At 44.8% G+C, this 21,760-nt stretch overlaps 1 protein-coding gene across 1 annotated transcript; it reads left to right on the top strand.

Annotated features, from left to right (window-relative positions):
• Positions 1-468: 468 nt before the first annotated feature.
• Positions 469-11,358, top strand: LOC127238380 (cytochrome P450 2G1). The gene is made up of 9 exons (XM_051206968.1): positions 469-648; positions 1,213-1,375; positions 2,795-2,944; positions 5,887-6,047; positions 6,422-6,598; positions 8,060-8,201; positions 9,567-9,754; positions 9,845-9,986; positions 11,177-11,358. The coding sequence occupies exons 1-9, from the start codon at positions 469-471 to the stop codon at positions 11,356-11,358; spliced, it is 1,485 nt and encodes a 494-aa protein (XP_051062925.1).
• Positions 11,359-21,760: the final 10,402 nt, after the last annotated feature.

The following is a 21,760-nucleotide window of genomic DNA, read 5'->3' as shown; positions in this document are numbered from 1 at the left end:
ACAGTGCGGGTTCTGAGGGGCTCTCTGCACCTTAGACATCACATCATGGAGTCTGGACAGGTGACATAAATGCCCAAGGAACTGGCATTCCAAGGGCAAGAAACAAAGGTCCGAGGGATGAGAGTTCACGTGGCAATATAATGTAGGAAAGTCTACTGTTTGTACAGATTCCCCATAAACAAATTGCTTCTCAGATGCCACAAATAATATGAAACCGAGAGACAGTTGAGAAACTTGAAATGGGAAGAAAAGAGATAACCCCATGTACAGTTTTCCTGGGTGAATTCAATATACCTCTGTGCAGGTGAGAGATTACAAATTACATAACTCCACACCCACCAAGTGATCTGCCTCCTGATGGCATAATACAGGGATAGTGTGATTCCCACAGGGTTCAGATTTCCACACAAGCTGATCTCCTAGAAGCTATTTAGGCAGCATCTGGATCCAAGGATGAAAGCCCAGACCATGGCTCTGGGAGGGGCCTTCAGCATCTTTACGGCACTCTGTGTGTCTTGCCTGCTCATCTTGATCGCTTGGAAGAGAACCAGTAAGGGAGGGAAGCTGCCCCCTGGCCCCACACCAATACCGTTTTTGGGGAACCTGTTACAAGTCCGCATTGATGCCGTATTCCAATCCTTCCTGAAGGTGAGTGCATCCATTTCTTCTTATAGCAAATGAAGGCAACAAACGGCATAGCTGACTACACACCAGACCTCATGATTCCCAAACACAGACTCAGGAAGAAACTTTAGGAAACTTAAATTACAGAATCCTAACATCAAGGGGGAAAAAATTCTTAGACTCTGAGTACACTAGAACAACCCCCCTCTCCTGGGGACTCTGGATCAGTCTAAGGATTTGGGAGAATCACACTTTGATAAGCACAACCTTTGTTCTCAAATCGTCTTAGAATTTTAAGATGACAGAAACCTAGCATTTCAAAGAGAGGCAGGACAGATCGCAGAGTTCAACTATTCCAAGTCCAGTGTCTTGCAAGCAAAACTAAGATGTACAAAATTGGGGATATTTGCCATCCAAGTCACAGGAATCAATTGGATGTTTCCCCCCCCCCAATAGCCCTTCCAAACCCTGGACCTTCCCCTAGTCTACCTATTCCTCCTCCTGCCATCTCTACCCTCTACATTTCCTTGACTGGGTCTTGTCACACTCCAATTTACTCCTTCCCTTGGTGTCTTCCTTCACTCCCAGCTCCAGAAACAATATGGCTCTGTGTTCACTGTGTACTTTGGTCCAAGGCCAGTGGTTGTCCTGTGTGGGCACGAGGCTGTGAAGGAGGCTCTGGTAGACCAAGCAGATGACTTCAGCGGCCGTGGTGAAATGCCTACACTCGAGAAGAACTTCCAAGGTCATGGTAAGTAGCCGCACTTAAGAACAGAAATAATTGCAGCACGCTGTGTTGAAGGATCTCTGGTAAGTGATTCATGAGTCACCTACATTGACTCCCGAGAAAAGGGAGTGGACACTCCACTAATTTCAAGAGTGCAAAAGCCAATGGAGAGAAGGGTTAGGTAATGTCACACAATATGGTCAAGGGCTACTTTGTTTTGGGATTCGATTCCAGAAGTTGGACTCTAAAGTGCTTCCAGTGTTATTTTCTACTCTCAATGAATTACTGTGTGGAATTATTTGTGTAGCCTCCCCCCAAGGCCGTCACAGCCAAGCTTAGTTCGTATCTGCCCATATGCAGGTCCCACAGGTCACCAGTACTGGCATGTAGGAATGTTCTGTCTAGTGTCAACTATGCTGCCCTTCCTACTTGCCTGCATTCTTTAGATGCAGGGAGTCTCACTTCCCTCTTTCCATCTGTCTGTCTATCTATCCTCATGTCAGTATACATTTTTCTCAGTTCTACCCATTGTTCTAGAAATCCAACAAAATATATTTGTTATCCTTTGCATGCAAACATCTTTCCATCCTATTACATATATCTCGTCCAATGTTCTATGTATCCATGAATCCACCCCTACTTTGATTCACGCAATGAATCTTTCACATCTATTAATCTCTCCATCCACCTGCTCCTCTATCCATCCATCCACCTTTTCTTCTAGTCACTATCTGCTCATCTTAATCTCTCCATCCACTAACACGCCACTCAAAGTCTTTCATCCTCAAATCTGTCCAGCCAGCTAACCAGACAGAGAGACATCTACCCACCCATTCACCACACCATACACCATTCCAGTCCAGAACACTAGCTGCCCATCCAGGGATCCTGAGTTTGGCTCACAACCATCTATATCTCCAGTTTCAGGGCATCTGATGCCCTCCTCTGAACCCCACTATTCCACTTTTCCTTTCATTTATCAATATATTCTAAAATGACCCTATTAAATTCCCAAGCAGTTCACCAATCCACACCTCAGGTGGTTTTTACTATAGTCTTCGTGCAAGATAACTCCTTTTGTACAGGTGCACTGATGTACAGTTGTGAGCATCTATGGACACACATACATATATTTGAATAATGCAATGGTACCCAGAAAATAGAATTAGCATTTCCATTTAAGGAGTTCTCTATATGGAATTCCATCCTTACCTCCTCCACTTTTCTAGGCATGAAACATGAAACTAACCTAGCCACAGCTCGCTAGCCAATAAGAAAACGTCCTTGCTCTCCCTGATTATTCCTGGCCTTATTCCCTTTTCCTTCAGAGGGAATCTTGATTTCCCACTGAGTCTGGAATGTTGAGCTTTCATAACGGTGTGTGCCACCGCCTTGAGAGCATAAAGGGAAGAGGGGCAGGGTCCTGAACACTAATTCCCGCAGGTTTAGCTCTGTCCAATGGAGAACGATGGAAGGTTCTTCGGCGGTTTTCCCTGATCATCCTTCGAAACTTCGGGATGGGAAAGCGGACCATTGAGGAGCGGATACAGGAGGAGGCTGGTTACCTACTGGAAGAAATCCATAAAGTCAAGGGTATGGAGACCACATCCGGTGACTTGGTGTTTACGGAGTGCTAAGTCCGTGGGGAGACTTGGTGGAAGAAAGACCTGTAATGGGAAAGGATGGAAAGCATTATGGGTTCATAGAAACTTCCAGTGAGGTTCCATATGTTAAAAATCAACGTGGAAGATTCTGAGAGACTCTAGAAATGCTTATGAGTGGATCTCAGGGGTCTGCAGCTCAAGAAACCATACAGCATTCTAGTGTTGGGTGAGCTTGTGTCTTTTCAGAGAAAGGATCAAATGTTTCTATGTCATACAGGCTCTATTGTGATGAAGAAAACAACACAAAACTTATAGTCTTCACCATTTTTAAGGGTAGGTACAGTTTTTGGGGCTGGAGATATGGCTTGGCTGCTTATAGCACTGACTGCTCATCCAAGAGATCTGAGTTTGATTGCCAAACCTACATGGGGCTCACAACATTCAGCCCATAATTCCAGTTTCAGGGGATCCAATGCCTTCCTCTGGTCTATACAGGTACCAGGCATGCTTGTATACTATAGACATACATGCAGGCAAAATACCTATATACAAATAAAAATTCAATTAAAACATAATTTTTATTAGAAGAGTGTAATGTGTCACTGGTTGGCATATTCACATCATTGTGAAACAAATGCTTAGAAATGTCTCCTTTTGAAGGTCTTTACTCCCTCCCACCTCTGGTGTGTGTGGGGGTGGGGCATGGTTTCACCATGCAGCCAGGATGACTTTGAAATTGAAATTGCTCCAGTTAACACACACACACACACACATACATATTTTCTTCAGAAAAACTATTCTCTTGGGTATTTTACTACATTCAACTTTTTCTCAAAAATACAATATATTATTTATGTCATATTTCCCCTTCCAGCTCCTCCCAGATCACCCCCACCTCTGTACCCACCCAACTTCATGCTCTTTCTTTCAAAATAAAATAAAACAAAGTCAAAACAGACAAATATCCCTAACCAAGAAGCTATTTGCAGTCAATGCCTGCTGGAAAGGGAAAATCAGTTTTCTCTGATGAAGTGTCAGTGATTAATATCAACCATCTTCCACAGAGATTCCCCATGCCCAGGAGTAGGTCAACACATACAGACTCTGAAGGTTTTTTTGTTTGTGTGTGATTTTTTTATTATTATTATTGCAGTTTTTAAAGGTGCCTAAAATAAGGTATGGAGCCAAAAGAGTCTAGAAAGAAAAGAAAAGATTGAGCAGTATATAGAAACAAATAGATAATGAGATATAGACCCACAGCTCTTTACATCTGGACTCTGTAGATGAATGAATAAGGAGTCCACCCATGGCTTTGAACCAGTCTTCTACCTCCAGAAGTTATCTGCTGTGTTGTACATCATGAATGTACACATGGTTCTGGAGAAATTGACCCTACACAATTTACTTGACCAGGATTCCATTTTACAGATAATACACCTGAGACTTAGTGAAATTGTTTTTTTTCCATATGTATGCATGTGCGTATGCATGTTCACATGTACAGGTGCATATGCACGCACATGTACTTGCACACGAGTGCACATCTATATGGAGGCCAGAGGCTGACATCAGTTGTCTTTATCCATCCCTCACACCTCTGTTTACTGAGTTGTTCATGGATTATCACTGAACCCAGGCTGCTTTGATACCACAAATCTAGCTAAGCCTGCTTTTCCCAGAGAACACCTGTCTCCACCTCTCAGGTGCTGAATCAGAGATGAGATGCTACACTCTTTAAAACCTCCTATCTTTTTATCTGGGTGCTTAGGATTCTAACTCCCGTTTACATGACGAGCGATCTGTCTACTGAGCCCTCTTCTTCCCATCCCCAGGAGGAATTTCTTAACAAGCCAAATGGATTCTTGTGATAGACCTAGACTGAATTCAAGTATTCTTTTTTACATCGTGTTATTATTTTCTGTGGACAGATGTTTTGCTCGCACATATGTCTGTGTACCTGTGTATGCCTAGTGCTCCCAGAAACCAGACGGTTCTTAGAACTGGAGTCACAGGTGGTTATGAGCTGCCTTGTGGGTGCTGGGAATTAAACCTGGGTCCTTTGCAAGAGCAGCCTGTGCTCTTCACCAACGAGCTGTCTCTCCAGCCCTTCAGGTGATGGTTTTTTTTTTTTTTTATTTGTCTGTTTTTCTTTTTTCCCAATGTGTACTCTACTACTTTCCACCCACCACAAATGCATGTGGTTATCAGTGACAAAAGGCTGAATTTCTCTAGCATTTCTTGGGTGTTTATTCCAGGCCATGCCAGGCATTTTACAAGCATCATCATATTGAACACTCACAGATCAATTAGGAGATTTCCAAACCAGGTTGCAGCTTGGTAAAACTAGACTCAGGTATGAGAACATGCATTCATGTATACCACTAAGCAGTAAATTCGGGGCTCTGTGCCAACACTGAGTGATTTCTTTTTTCTTTTTCCTTTTTTTTTTTTTTTTTTTTTTTTTTTTTTTTCTTTCTTTTGGCAAGACCATTTTTTTAATTTAATTTTTTTCATTTTACATACTATCCCCAGTTCCCCCCTCTCCCCTTTTCCTGCCCCCTCCACCTTCCCCATCCCATCTACACCCACTCCTCTGAGGAGGTAAGGCCTCCCTTGGCAGTCAACAAAGTTTGGTATGCCAAGTTGAGGGAGGAAGAATCATATGAGCAAGGCAGGGGTGGATCAAGATCATGATTGGGAAAACCACAGAGACAGCTGACCCAAGTTACTGGATGCTCACGGACACTGGACCGATTACTGGGGATTCTGCATGGGACCCATCTAAGCCCTCTGAATGTGGGTGACAGTTTATGTGGCTTGATCTGTTGTAGGGAGGCTGGCAATGAGACCAGGACTTATACTGGGTACTGAGTGTTTTCTTGCTCTACCTCTCATGTGACTGTCTCCAACATAGTCAATGTCTACCTCTAGGAGCGCCCATAGATCCCACCTTCTACCTGAGCCGCACTGTGTCCAACGTCATCTGTTCCATTGTCTTTGGAAAACGCTTCGACTATGAGGACGAATGTTTCCAGAACCTGTTGAAGATGATCAATGAGTCGTTTGTGGAGATGAGCAAGCCCTGGGCACAGGTACTTAGCAGCCACCAGTCAGCTCTGGGCCCACCCTTTATTCTCAAGCAAGCCTTTCCTGTATGCCACCTAACCCTCTGCTCTCCATCCCTAGGAGGCACTTATCAATTTGTCCAATTGTTCAGGAAACAAAGGGTTACAGCCAAACCTCAGACCCAACAGTAGACTAGTTAGTGAAACAGGATGTCTCTGTGTAGCTTAGGTTGACCTTGAACCACTGATCTTCCTTTTCAGTCTCCCTGATGATGGGTTTAAGAGTGAGCTCTGTTCTGACCTAGCCCCAGCTACATGAGCCCAACTCTCTGACTTTAGAACCTGGCCCATCTGGTCCCTGACACCCTTGACTGACACACCCCTTTGCATCTCCCTCACAGTTATATGACATGTTCTGGGAAGTCATGCAGTATTTTCCAGGAAGTCACAACCACCTCTATGACTTGATAGAAGAGCTTAAGACCTTCATTGCATCCAGGGTCAAGATCAATGAAGCATCCTTTGACCCCTCAAACCCTAGGGACTTCATCGACTGCTTTCTCATCAAGATGTACCAGGTACTTCTCCCTTACGACATTCTTTCTGCCCTCTGAAGCCTCCATCCCTGATGTGCCAAACCCATCTTGCAACTGCTATTATCTCATATAGTTTACTTTATTATCTCATATAGTTTATCTCTAGATAAAATATGACTGTAGAAATGTAAGCCACTTGAACCTTCCAAATAAACTCCCTTTAAATTAATAAAATCAGATTTATTTCAGCATAAACTATGTAGGCAGGATTCCCTACAGCCATGGTTCTCAACCTTCCTAATGTTAAACTGTAATACAGTTCCTCATGTGGTGGTGACCCCATCCATAAAATCGTTTCATTGCTACTTCATAACTAATTTTGCTGATATGCGACACCTGTGGGTCTTGACCCACAGAGGAACAGAACTTACAAAGTGTGTGTGTGTGTGTGTGTGTGTGTGTGTGTGTGTGTGTGTGTGTGTGTGTGTGTTTAGGATTTATTAGAATGGCTTACAGGCTTTGGTCCAGCTAGTCAACAATGTTTGTCTACCAATAGAATGTCCAAAAATCCAGTAGGTGTTCAGTCTTTAAGGCTGGATGTTTGAGCTGGTCTTCAGTATCTTCAAGAACACTGAAGAAGTCAGCTCTAATGCCAGGGAATAATGGACTTGCCAGCAAGGATGAGAGCAAACAGACAAAGAGAGCCAGCTTACTTCTTCCATGTCCTTTATATAGGCTGCTGGCAGATTAAAGGTGGATCTTGCCACCTCGGAAGATCTGCATTGAAAGTGTATCTCTCCACATCAAAGACCCAGATGAAGTAGATCTTCCCACTTAAAGCTGACAACCAAGAATAGCCATCCCTTGTTAATTGCACATTAGTGGACTTTCCTGTGATACTTCCCTATAAGCATACAGCGTGCACTGGTCAAAACCAAAACCCTTCGTGTCTTTGTGAGCATGGTCTGCTTTCAAGTATATGTTTCCTAGCTTTAGTCTGTAATAGAAACATGCAGTAGTTGCCTCCGTGCCTGGCTTTTTTCCAGCAACCTAATTCCCCGACTTCTACCCATTTTGCTGCAAATGAGATTTTCCTTGTTTTTCATGATACCACATGAAATCACAAGTTGAATGTCACTGAGATTAGATGCCAGGACGTATGCAGTCTGCATGCCTGTGTGTTAACTATTAGAACTCTCGAGAAATCATTATGGAAACCGAGCATTTGGCAATTGAATTCTAATGCCCCTCAAACTCTCAAATTGTGCAAGATTCTGCTTCCTCTTCCCTTACCTTCTTGCACACTGCATGTCCACTGACCTTCTCTTGCTCTTCCTCTAAAACACCAGACATGCTCCTGCCTCAACGCCCGCTTGCATCGTTTCTTCTGGACTCACTTAACCCATCTTTTCTCCTTTCACAAGTGCACGTCTTCTACACAGAGGAAAAGAGAAGATAAAGGCTCAAGGAGGTGATCCTATTGACAATTCCCTTTGCTTTCAGGATAAAAGCGACCCCAACACAGAATTCAACCTCAAGAACCTGGTCCTCACCACCCTTAATCTCTTCTTTGCTGGCACAGAGACTGTGAGTTCCACCTTGCGCTATGGATTCTTGTTGATGATGAAGTATCCCGAGGTGGAGGGTAAGTTTCACTCTGAGCATCTCATCTGGTACCTCCCATGCCTCCTTGGAAGGATGGCAATCTTGAAATTGTACAATCCCACAGCCTTGATGACCTCAGAACCTGGGGCCTTCACCTCTCTGACCGACCCTATATTTGTTCTCTGTGGCTGTTGAGTCTTAATAGCCTGTATTTGTCATTTGACCCTCCTGGTCAGGACTTCTGCTCAGAATGGCTTCCGCTAGAGTGATATCAAGGAAGACAGTGACTTTCTCTCTGCCTTTCCAGTTCCCAGAGAGTCTTCCTTGAGTTCCTGGGCTCAAGCTTGTTTCCTGAATCTGCATAGCCAGAGCAGAGCACCTTCCCATCTCTTTGCCTCTGTTACCATCCCTCCTCTCCTAATTCTTACCCGCCTTTGTCACTACGATTCAGCTACATGGTCAATATGTATGATTTGGCTAATCTCTTCATTTCACAGAACTTAGTGAGACCTGCGACTTCATGCCATCCTTATATACATGACGTTGATGTCAAGGATTGGAAGGTGGATCTCTTCCCTTCCCCTCTCTTTTGGAGATGGGACCTAACTACACAGTCTAGGCTGGCCTTGGTCCGATGACCACTCTTCTTCAGCCTCCTGGGAAGCTGGGATGACACGTGTGTCATCACACCCAGGCAAGGCTACGTGAGGCTATTGCTCAGCTGACTACATTGTCCATATCAAACAGAATTTGTGTCTAATAAACTAGAATTTGATCTGGTTGGGGAACTCCAGTCATCAAAAGTCACTTGTTGCTGAAGAAAACTCTAATTTGGCCTTTCTCTGTGCTAGTCAAGTTCAAAACAGGCCTTTGTCTGGGCAAAAGCAACACCTATGTGTAACAGTACCGCTGGACCCAGCACACTATCCTAATCAATATTTTCCCCTCATTTCTTGTTATTTTTAATGAAAGACCAAATTCCCATCTGGCACTCGTGGATCTAGGCTGTGTGCTTCCCAATGCCGGATGAGTGTTCAAGTACCAGTGATGCCTGTTGTTAAATATAATGAAACAATCCAAACATGTGTGAGCCTTCTGGATCGAGGAACAAAATCCTCATCTCAAGATCCTTGACTTAATGACATCTGCAAAGCTCAGAACATGACTTGCCCTAGCCTCTCAACACAGATATTCCCTGGCCAGACATGCGCCTCATACATGTAATCCAGCATGTATGAGGCTGAGTAGGGCCCTATAAAACCAACATAGTGAGTCCCAGTCCAACATGAACTGCCTAGTGATGCCCTTTGGATAAACAAACAAGCACAAAAACAAAGACTGAACATGAAAACAAACGTCAGCCTTTCTTGTCGCCTTTCCTGGTATACTTCCTTCCGTCTTACAGCCAAGGTTCACGAGGAGATTAACCAGGTGATTGGAACACACCGCATGCCAGCAGTGGAGGACCGGGCCAAGATGCCGTACACTGATGCTGTCATCCACGAGATACAGAGATTGACAGACATCGTGCCCCTGGGTGTCCCCCATAATGTCATACGGGACACTCATTTCCGAGGCTACTTTCTGCCCAAGGTGACGCGCCCCACTGTTGCCCTGTCTCCCTTCCCGACCTCTCCCTCCCACCGCCCAGTGTAGAATTCTAATGGCCTGACTGTCTCCCAGGGCACAGATGTGTACCCACTGATTGGCTCAGTCCTCAGAGATCCCAAATACTTCCGCTACCCCGATGCTTTCTATCCTCAACACTTCCTAGATGAGCAGGGACGCTTCAAGAAGAATGATGCCTTTGTGGCCTTTTCCTCTGGTAGGTAATTATGCCTAGATTCCCCCCCCCCCCAGATAAGTGCTAGAGTAGTCTCTCCAAGGACTGTGTATTAGGATTATAAGAACCCTAAAATCCCCGATCAGGGACTATTAGAACCATTCACTTGAATGATTGTGGACATGTAGGCACAGTGGTGCATGTATGAAATCTCAGTATTCAAAAGACGGCAGTAATAAAATTTCAAGAGGAAGGCCAGCCTGGGCTCACAGCGAGATAGGTCCAGACTTGGAAACAATGAAAGAAAATGTTAGCGCCACAACAGCAGTGAGCAAGCATTTAGTAGACTTAACCATATTGTGTTAAGGATCAAATTAAAAATATTTCACGATTTGTCAGCCATATGATCCTTGTCTGAACCACGCACATCTGCCGTGTACTGTGGACAAACGTAGCCACTGACAACACTTTGACTATGTGGTCATGTATGCATGAAATTGTAAACATATTTATTCAGGAGTACTGAAGGAAACTTGTTTCACTTACACAAAAATATTCTCTTTCTCTGAATATTTTCAAGCATTCTAAATGCCCTCTGTGTGCATACAGACACAAACAGCATCATAGATTGGCCTCACAGACCAAAGTTTGCCGGCCAGTGAGTGGCTGTCATGGGACACCTGGAGACTTGCGTGATTTATTCAGTTCTCAACCTTGAAATGCATGAAATGGAGATTAATTCCTTCCTGCTGTTGGAACGGTTCCTGGCCATCAGAAAGACAGCCCTAAATACAATTGTTAGCTTTTTTTTTTTTTTTTAATCTCACTAGTATTTGATACCTAAGACATTTGAAATACCTTTGAGGAATTTAAATGAACAGAGTTTTGAAGTTTTTATTTTTTCTGGTCTTGGGGGGGGGGTGGAATTCACACACTCTGAGCAGACGTTTTATCGCCGAATTACACACTCCAGTCTCTCACTGGTGTAACCCAGTCCATGCTCTGTTGAGTCCCACCCCAGCCCTCATGGATTCTTTGGAACCTGTCTGTCTGGTTCTAACTCAGGGGTGAATCTGGGCGAGCAGACAAGAAGTTGCCCTGTCCGGTCCCTCTAGGTGACAGCTGGTAGTTGAGCAGTAGCAGTGGGACCCCAGTGAGTCTTGATAATGACCCCACAGCGTGGATACAGCCATGAGCTGAGATGCTGAGGAGTCCATCACGTGTCTCTGCAGGAAAGCGCATCTGCGTCGGGGAGGCCCTGGCCCGCATGGAACTCTTCCTGTACTTCACCACCATCCTTCAGAGGTTCTCCTTACGGTCTCTGGTGCCTCCTGCTGATATTGACATCTCTCACAAGATCTCAGGCTTTGGCAACATCCCCCCCACCTATGAGCTCTGCTTCATGGCCCGCTGAGTGCCCGCTGAGTGCCCGCTGAGGCCAACAGAGAGTGGAGAGCTGAGCTCTACAGGGGTTCTCCTATACCTGCCCACCCTTTTCTCCTCAATCCTCCCTGCACTTGGAGAAGTCGCTCTCTCTGCTGTGCCGAGGCCAGGAGAGGTGTCTGGAAACACATGACTGGACGTATAAAGCATGTCTGTAGCCACAGTTTGAAGGTTTAATTAAAGTCCCTGAATTTCTCAGCCATGGTCCACCCCAAACTCTTACAGATGCTGTGTGTTTACCCAGCCCTTTGTCTTTGCCCGGACAATGACCAGAATGAACTCGGTCATTCTCTCCTGTTTGCTTGTATTTCTCCACCCCAATAAAGAACTCAAGACTTGGCCAGAGCAAGTTTACTGTGCATTCTGTTGACCGTTCTATTGTTGCAGGAAATAATCAATCGATGAGACACCCAAGCTGAGAGCCAGGAAGGGGTTTATTGTAAGCAGAACAGGCCCCGGGGGGTTGGGGGGGACATCAGTCCAAAACTGACCCCTGAGTTCAGTTTAGTTTTCCTCTTCTTCCCTCCCTACATAGCAACCCAGAGTGGCACATACTTTAGTTGGCTGTATTAAACTTGCCTAACATAATATATTAAAACCGTGCCCCCCAAACAGAAGTCTATCATGGGCAGAGTATTTTTCAGTGCAGGGGATTAATGGAGGCTAGTTACAGAGACACAGTGAACTCCCACGAGGTACTAGCCTGGTCTTTCTTTAGCTTCCCAGGGGGTCTTCTGCCTCAGGGTGATGTGTAGATGGTGGCTTGTGCTTTCTGACTACTTGTCACTGATTGCCTTTCCCTGTGCCACCAACTGATTCCCGGCTGCCTTGATTGCCCCGAGTGGCATCAAGCATCAGGCTGGCTCATTGCTTGTCCTCGATTACCATCTCTCCTGCTAGCTTTGCTCTCCTGGTGGCTCTCATCTCAACTCCAAATCTACACAGCCTTGATTATTCACAGCTGTATACTTCCGTCTCTGTAGTCTGTGAACCCCGCCCCCTTCATACAGCACTTCTTCGAGTCAGTACTTATCAAAGGTGCAGTGTGTGCTGGTGGTACCCATCCATCCGTGAACAAAACAAGCAAACACTCTCCATGGGGGAGGGGGTGTGATTCAATGGAAACTGCTAGGCAATGCCATGCCTTGCCCTGACTGGGAATTTTTTTTTCTTATTTTACATATCCACCCCAGTTCTCTCTCTCTCTCCTCTCTCTCTCTCCCCCTCACTCTCTTCCTCCCATGCCCCCACCCTCCCATACCATCCCCCCCTTGCCCCATCTCCTCCCCCACAATCCACAGAGAATTTTTAAATGGCTGTGATCATGGTTAGAGCTGTAAAGGAAGATTGAAGGACACGTGAGCGCTGAAGGCCAGTGTTAGAAGAGAGTAAAGTGCCCTGAGAGGAGTTTAAAGACGCCTGAAATCAAAACCCAACAGAAATGCGTTTAAAACAAACAGGCCTTATCTGAACAAAAAAAAAAAAAAGATTAATAAGGTGTAAGATATGTATCCAGAGAGTTCACCACACTAAAATATAAACTGAAAAACAAGCATGTATTTTACAATATTTTTATTTACCCAACAATTTCATGTTTTCTGAGTCAACTTGACCCAAGCTAGAGTCATCAGAGAGGAAGAAGCCTCAGCTGAAGAAATGCCTCCATGAGATCCAGCTGTAAGGCATTTTCTCAATTAGTGATCAATGGGGGGAGGCCCTGCCCATTGTGGGCGGTGCCATCCCCAGGCTGGTGGCCCTGGATTCTCTAATAAAGCAGGCTGAGCAAGCCAAGGGAGCAAGCTAGTGAGCAGCTCCCCTCCATGGCCTCTGCATCAGTTCCTGCCTCCAGGTTCCTGCCCTGCTTGAGTTCCTGCCCTGACTTCCTTCAGGGATGGACCGTGATGGGGAAGTGTAAGCCAAGAAAAACCCTTTCCTCCCCACATTGCATTTGGTCCTGGTGTTTCATTGCAGCAATACAGACCCTAAGTAGGACACACATATAGAAAGTTCTTTAAGAATACGTACTGCCGTTCCTCTCAATTATCTCCCTCCCTCTCTATGGAACGTTTTGTCTTCTCGATACCCTTCTAAATCCCCTCTTCCTCATGTCTTTTCAAAAAATTGCTAGGGTTACTTGCATGCACATGGTTTTAGAGTTATTTACTGGGCACGTGAAATGGCTACACCCCTGAGGAAAAAAACAGCTTCTCCTTTCCCAGTTGCCACCAGTACCCCTAGGTCTTCAGTTAGGAGCGGAGCCTCCAGTGAACGACCTCCACCTATGCCGTAACGTTGATCCATCTCGCAGTGAGTTTGTGAGTGCAATGGCAATGCCATGGCCAGAAGAGAGCATCTCATAGCATCCCTCACAACTGCAATCCTCAGGCTCTTACATTCTTACCATCCCCACCTCTGAGCCTTGGCAAGGGAAGGATATAAATGTCTCGCCAGGTCTGAGTACTTAGTAGCCCTTTATTCTCAGCACTTGAACACATTCTGAGTCTCTGCATTAACTGCTGACCACAGCAAAAAGAAGTTTGTCTGACTGTGGTTGACAGTGGAACACAAATACTCTGAAGGTGGTTTGATACTACATCCATTTAGCAAATCAACTGGAATACATCCTTCCCTGGGGCCCATAACCTTCCTAACCTTGGGTTTTTAACCAGGTTTATGGTACCAGCATGTCACTATTGTATCAATGGGCTCAACTTGCCTGGCAGATTATTATTGTAGCACGTAGGGCAAAATACTGATGTCTACCCCAGCAGCCTGCACAGCACCTTCCCCCTGTAAAAATGCCCAACAGGGAAGGAACTCCCAGCCCTGTTCCAAATAGATCTTTCTATGCATCACAGCAAAAGCACATGGTGTCCTCTGCATCAGGGTCTTACCATCTAGTTCTGGCAGACAACCGAGAACACGGGCAATTGCTATATTGTTTAAGGGCATCTGGGACCTCCCTGACCAATAACTCCTGGCTTACAGAAACACCAATATCAACCCATGCAGAGTACCTTCCTGTAAGGTCTTTTTTCTTTTAAATTGTATTTTTAACTTACAAGATAATAGGTTTCTATATGGCCTTTTCATAAATCCTTAATTTTTCTTGTCCCCCATCCTCGCCCTTCCCCATCTCCTCGCCCTACCCTGTTTAAGCCTCTCCACCCCTCTTGTTTACCCTTCTTTCCCATCACGGGTTTTACTATTTCCTCCAACCCAACTTTTTTACCACCCCCTGCCCCACCTCTCATGGACCTTTTATTGATTCCTGGCCCCCTCCTGACAATCACACATACATCTGAAGTTTTAAACTCGGCTCCATATATGAGGGGAAATACATGGTTCTTGGGCTACGTGTTTTCTAGTTCCATCCATTTTCCTGCAAATTTCATATTTTTCTTTAGCACTGAATAGAATCCCGTCACTGTTTTAACTTCTGCACAGCAGCTGCGCCTTAATCTACTGCTATCCCAGCCATCAATTGCAACCCTGCAGTTACCAGCCTGCTTCTCGTGCAGAGGTCTGGCCGCTCAGGCTGCAACCTGCTGGGAATTCTGCTCCCACATGCACCAGCCCTGTCACTGCAGCTAAAAGTAGCTTTAACTAAATCTCCATCGTTCTATTTACAGACAAGACTCAAGATTCAAAGGCTGGGGTGAAAACCTGCTAGCTCAGAGAGGGTGGGTCACAACTAGCTAACCTTCTCTCCTTGCTGGTGTCTCTGAAAGACTCATGCATCTGCTTCGACAAACCAGAAAAAAAACTGCTCCGCTCCAAACCCCTCCCTACTGCTTCCTGTGTCTCTCTGTCCCTCCCGGATGCCCTCTGACGGTCTATGATTACTTTATGTCAACTAGTTGCTAACTCAACCTCCTGACCCAAGGTTAATTTAATTTAATTGATGCTAATAAAAGCTCAGGGTTCACGGTGAGATCGATTATCCCCACTGTGTGAAAATGAACCACATTTTCATTACCATGCTTAAGTTGGTAGATACACAGACTTGTTACCACAGCCTAGCTATTGGGAATAGGGCAGCAATGAACATGGATGTGCAGGTCTCTCAGTTGTGGGACCTGGAGTCCTTTGAGACTATGGCCAGGATTGGCATAGCTGGGTCATATGAAAACTCTGTTTTTGGTTTTTTCAGGAACTCTATGCTGATTTCTAGAGTAAACTGCCACTTGTTGGTATCAGTTCATTGGGCAGTGAGTAACAGCACTTGGATTTTAGAGGGGACACATGCAAACCAGTATCTGTTTTTTTCTCCTCTCTAGACATTTCAGCCAACTGGTGGATATTTTAAATATCTTTCATACTGTGCAGTTATTGTTCATTTGATTGATTCAACATTATTTGCTGGAGCTCACTCAGCCACTATCAGAAATGGAAATCCCCTAGGGCTGGGAGAGATGGCTCAGCCGTTAAAGGCTAGGGTCACGACCAAAAAATATAAGAAATGGAAATCCCTATAGAGTATTTGCAATATCTTCAGCCTTGTTTTTAAAACAACTTTTTTTTTGACAGACAAGTACATGATCTCCCATACATTGGGAGAGGTAGAAAGCTAACTCATAGGAGAAGAAAATAGCCAGGCAGTGGCCGGAGGCGGGGAGGGGAGAGGTATTGGCCAAAGGATGTGAATATCAAGTACGCCCGAGATATAAACAGATCTATTGTCTAACACAGAGGCTGTGGTTAAAAACAAGGTATCATGTTCTAGATTACTGCTAAGGTTCTGAGTGTTCTCACACAAAATCCTTTGTGACACAATATGTATTCTAATTACCCTGATTTAGCCATTCTGCAATATATAGCATATCAAGACATTGTATTGTACACCTTCAAAATATCCGGTTGCTATTTGTCAATGAAAAAGAGACCCTAAGTAGGAGAGATAGTAGAATTCATGTTCTATGAACACAGAAGCAGGGCTCTTAGGAGGAAGACCAGGGAGTAGAGGGAGAGGGGGAGTGAAGACAGAGGAGCAACCAAGACAAAGTGTGTATGAAAGTGCCATGTCATACGCTAACCGTGTTGATTTCGAGTCTTAACATTAAAAATGTGGCAAATATCATTTTAAAGATACAAGACATCAGGAGTCCCCATGAGCACCTTCCGGTCCTACTTCAAGGAGTGGGTGGGATACAGGGAGGTTCCCTCTGAGAGACCAAGAGCCATAGTCTCAGTTCCCAAAGAAGATGCTGATCATAATGACAAAGAAGATGAACAGTTTCAAGTAGTGATATACGTATATGTATGGTGTGTACATACACACACATATATTATGTAACGATTAATGAAAAGGGGGCATGGATTGTAAGAGAACAAGCAGGCAAATGGTCAGGTGTGGATGGAGGAAATGTGAATGGGAAGAAGTGACGTCATTATATTATAATCTCGAAAATAAAAGAAAAACTGTGTGTGGTGGAGGAGCTGGCAGCTGAGGGGCTCAATAAAAGTTAAAAGCAGAAACTAAGACTGCCAGAGCTGATAGAGACCCACCTCCAGGTGATGAGAATAATGTGTGGCAAACCAGCTACACAGTCCGCAGATGAAACAGCAAGCTCAAAACCAAGGAAACAAATGAAGAATGAAGCAAATGAACAGAATTAAGAACTCCCAGAGTCAAATAAGGAACAGTAGCCTCCTCCTTTTAGTCAATAGAGGTGAAAATATAAGCACTTTGGACTTGGTTTCCTTTTTTCTTTCTTTCTTTCCTTTTTTTTTTTTTTTTTTGTTTGTTTTGATGTTGTTATGTGTTTGCTTGTTTGTTTTTTGAGAAAGGGTTTCTCTGTATTATGTTCCATGCACTTTCCTACCAGCTTGTTCCCACAGCCACGTCACCCCCAAAATAATACACAGAGACTATTAGTTATTAAACTGTTGGCCAATAGCTAGAGCTTCTTATTGGCTAGCTCTGTCTTAAATATTAACTCATTTCTATCAATCTAAGTGTTTCCATGTGGTCTTATCTTACCCAGAGGATCCAGACCTCTTCTCTCATGTCCTACATCTTGAATCCCCTCTATTACATCTCCCAGAATCCTCCTTGTCTCCTAGCCCCGCCTATCTTGCTTTCCTATTGGCCAACAGGCTTTATTCATTAACCAATAAGAGAAACATATTTACAGAATGACATCTCCCATCAGTATTGCTTTGGAGTCTGTCCCAGAACTTGCTCTGTAGACCAGGCTCAAACTCACAGAGATCTGCCTGCCTCTGCCTTCCGAGTGCTGGGAATAAAGGCGTGTGCCACCAATGCCTGGCTTTGGACTTGGTTTTCTTTGACAGCAAAGAGGTGTTTTGTCTTTTTTTTTTTTAAATAATAATTTCCTGTGTGTTTTGAAGTAACATTTCCCCCAGTATGCTACCGGTTCCTTACAGGAAACCAAGGAAATAAAACAAACACATTCATGAGATGAAGTGTGTCCCATCTACCACTGGCCTGCTGGCTGGAAGTTCTAGATATAACAGTTTGTTATAGCCCACGTTTGGGTATGTATACATGTAAATTAGATATGTTTCTTAAGCTGGGGTTGTTAAATAAACACAAATCCATTCCTCCAGGCCATTTCCATCCCATGTGTCCATCAAACCTCTTTCTCTGCATGCACTCACCATATGTCCTGTCGTTTTCCTGGTGGGGAGGCATTCCTGGCCGAGAGTGAATGACCAGACAGAAAGGAGCTGGACTTTCTTTCCTCCTCTGTTTTTCTTCTTCACGTGGTTTCAGCCAACACTCCCCAAACTCTTCCCTAATCCTTGTCATAACCATGAAATGTGATAATGCAAACATTTTCCTTCTCTGGCCACAGCCTTTTGTTCTCCAGGCTCACTCACTACCTTACTACCAGTGGCTGAGGGAGGCCATGTACCCTGGTTGACCAGGTCAGGATTGGTTAAGAAACCAAAGAATGCAAAGTGGATAAAAGATTAAATATCTCTCTTATTGAGATACACTTGTTCTTGTCTAGTTCTGGAGTTGTTTTGTATGGGGCATGTGGGGGTGTGGGTTTAAGAGTCATAGGTATTTAGAGACAATTTTCTGGTGTTTCATTAAAAAAAAAAACAAGAAACAACAACAACAAATCAAAACCTCATACAGCAGACAGGGCTACAACAGGTATGGGACTTAACTTAAAGACACACAAACCAATCCCAGGCAAACTCTCACTAGTGTAGACCCCAAAGAAGATCGCCCCTACCTTAGGTTTACTAAAGACTTTCATTGGGAAATGTTTTGATATTTGATAGGAGTGGTGGTTGCATAATACTGTGAATGCACTAAATTCTACTGAACCTTTCTCTATGAACATTTAGTTCCTGTGTTATTTCATCTCAATCTAAGATAAAAGGAGAGAAGCTGAGGGGATGCCCCACCCCACTCCCCACCGGGTGAAAGGCATGTTGTGTAAGCATGGAGATCCCTGACCCCATGTCAAAGGCCAGGTATGGTGGCACACACCTGTAATCATTCTGTTCTATTCCTCCCACAGTGCTGGGGTTGGGAGAGATGGATCCAAGAGAATCCCCAAGCCTCATTACCCAGACAGGCCAACCAAACTGTTAGCCACAAAGGGTAGCGCTAAGTTTAGGGAAAAAAAATGTATTAGGAGATCTTAATGTGGAAAGCAATTAAAGAAGGTGCATTGGTCTTTGTCCTCCACATCTGCACGCATGCATGTGTACACACAGACAACAACAATAATAGAGGAGAGGCTCATTTTGTACAGGATTATAGATTGCAGGTACATTTGGGAGGAGCCATTTTTGTCCTGAAAGCTGTTGGGTCAGAGGGAGAGAAGACGGAAGCAAACAGATGAGATTAAAGATTGAGTAGGGGGAGGGTGGGGGAGGGGAGGACTATCAAACATCCCCCCCCCTCGTGTCATGTCTGAGACCTGGCTTGTGTGTGGGTGACATCACTTGAGCTCCTCTTTCCCCTTCTCCCCGGAGAACCCATTCTGCAAGAAGCGTTTCACACAGAGCTTTTCTAGGCATGTCTACTCCTCAGTCCTCAGTAGTCCATCATTACAAGTAATAAGAAGGAATAATAGGACCGTCTAAGACTCATTTCTCTGCGTTTGCTCTGCTTGAAGATCCCTGGCAATGACTTGGCCTGGTTTGTCAGGATGTCCCAAACTAAACCCATCATGTTCTGTCTCCAACCTGATCTTGATGTGGGCCTTCAAATCAAAAACTGGCACGTTCCCATCTATCACTGGCATGTGAAGCAGCAACAGCTAGCTGTCCCTCCTATGATTTCTCCAGCCAGCCTCCATCCCCACCCTCACACCCCTCACACAGGGATGCCTACAGCAACACTCCCTCACTTCTCAGGCTCCACTGTTATCCCATCCCCCAAACAGAAGGATCTTTCTCAAACACAAAGGTGAGCATCTTTTTACCCTGGTTAGACCTGTCCCATGGCTCCCTGTTGCTTCAAGATTAATCCCAGACTCCTCACTGCGTTACATAAAGTTCCAGGTGATCTGGCTCACCAGGGCCAGACCTTGCCAGTGAATACAGTCTCCCATCTCTAATTTCACTCAGCCAGGCATGCAGGTCCCCGTGCTTGCTGGTTCTGTCTGGAACACTGTCTCCTAACTTTCTCTACTCTCCTGGGAGACATCCCTACTTCTCCTTCTGGCGGCCTACCATAAACACACAAGGTTGAGTCAGTTGCCATTCCTGGCTTCCTACAAACAGCTATTTCTTCTCTATTCAGCCTGAACCTCTGTGACTTCCCTCCATGTAACCATCCATTCTAGCCATCACTGTTTGGTGATTAATTTGTCTTCTGGATCCTTACTCAAAAAGCCTTCAGTGAGGCTGGGGCCACGGCCTGCTGATCACCTCTGTATCCCCCAGCACAGAACTGGCACAGTTCGGTGACCACTAGTTGAATGACTGTTGAAAATGTTGACTGATTTAAAGATGGTAGAGGCCATATCCTAGGAAAGAGTCTTTGGGAGACTATCTGAATGTATTCAGTGGGAAGTAAAGAGTCTTGAGAATGTTCTAGGACATACCTGTCCCACAGGAGCATTTCCACTCTTGAAAATCAAAGGAAGTAAACACTGTAAAAATGTGGGTGCTACTTGTTTATTGAAGGGCAGAAATGAAACTGGGCCAAGGCTATGTTTAAATACAAACAGACAAGAATGTGCAGGCACACCAACTGCTCACCTTTACACGTTATGGCTCCACCTGCCTGCAAATGTATACAAAAATATCCACTTAGTTACAAGCAGTCACTTACTTGAACATTCATTCCCACAAGTGTTAACATGGAGTTAAGTACCACATTGCACACAACATACACATGGTAGACATACTACAGTGGGCACATTCTAAAGCCTACATGTATTTCAGATGTTTACATGCAAGACTGATGGGCATGGACACACACATACCCTCAGATACACAGATGTAAAGATGCAGACATGAACTATATAGCCACTGATTATGTCCCCAGACGAATCCAACTATGTCTGGTACAGATACAAATTAATCAGTCAGCGTGGGCATTGTAAAGGTTTGAATGAGAAATGTCCTCCAACCTTAGGGGCACTGTTTGAGGAGGTTGGGTGGTATAGTCTCACTGGGCCTTGGACTTGAGATTAAAAGACTACATACCACTTCCAGTTTGTTCTCTCTGCTTTGTGCTTGGGGCTCAGTTGTTGAGCTCTGAGCCTCCTGCTCCTGCCACGGTGCCTGCCACTAGCCACCATGCTTCTCCACCACAATGGACTACTATTCCCCAGGAACCGTGAGCCCAAATAAACTTCTACACATCGTCTTGGTCATGGTGTCTTATCAAGCAACAGGACAGTAACTGATACACACATGTTGCAACATGCATTCCCACAGAGACCCCAAACGTACTCAAAACAACACACACAGAAGGATGTGTAAACAAAGCAAGCCAACCCGTCGTAACTTACTAATAATCAAAACGATAACAACATGAATACATCCACTAGTGTAGGACTCTTGGAGACAGCAGTGACTTGCTAGTAAGGAGAAGGAAAAAGACAAGTGGACAGTCTAAAGTGAGGAGTGAAGAGAGACAGCTAGACAAAGCCCTGTGCAGGCTTCAGCCCCACCCACAACAGCCTGGCCATCTAATAACCTGTGCTTGCTCAGAAATTGCCCAATAGAGCACCAGCCCTCCGGGGTAAACTTCCTATTCACAGCTTGGGGTATGGGGGGGTCATGTTTGCTTCAGTAAAGAAGTATGGGAGGGAGGTTTCTCAGGAACGCTCTTTCAGTCCTGGAGGCACTCAAAACAAGATGGGTGATTGCTATTGCTCTTGCTTGCCCTCCATAACTAGATGCTAGGACCCTATTGCTGAAGACACTGC

The sequence above is a fragment of the Phodopus roborovskii genome, unplaced genomic scaffold, assembly GCF_943737965.1.
Source record: "Phodopus roborovskii unplaced genomic scaffold, PHOROB, whole genome shotgun sequence".
NCBI classification, from domain to species: domain Eukaryota; kingdom Metazoa; phylum Chordata; class Mammalia; order Rodentia; family Cricetidae; genus Phodopus; species Phodopus roborovskii.
Note: the sequence above shows the minus strand (reverse complement) of the source record. Positions and strands in the feature narration are given on the sequence as shown.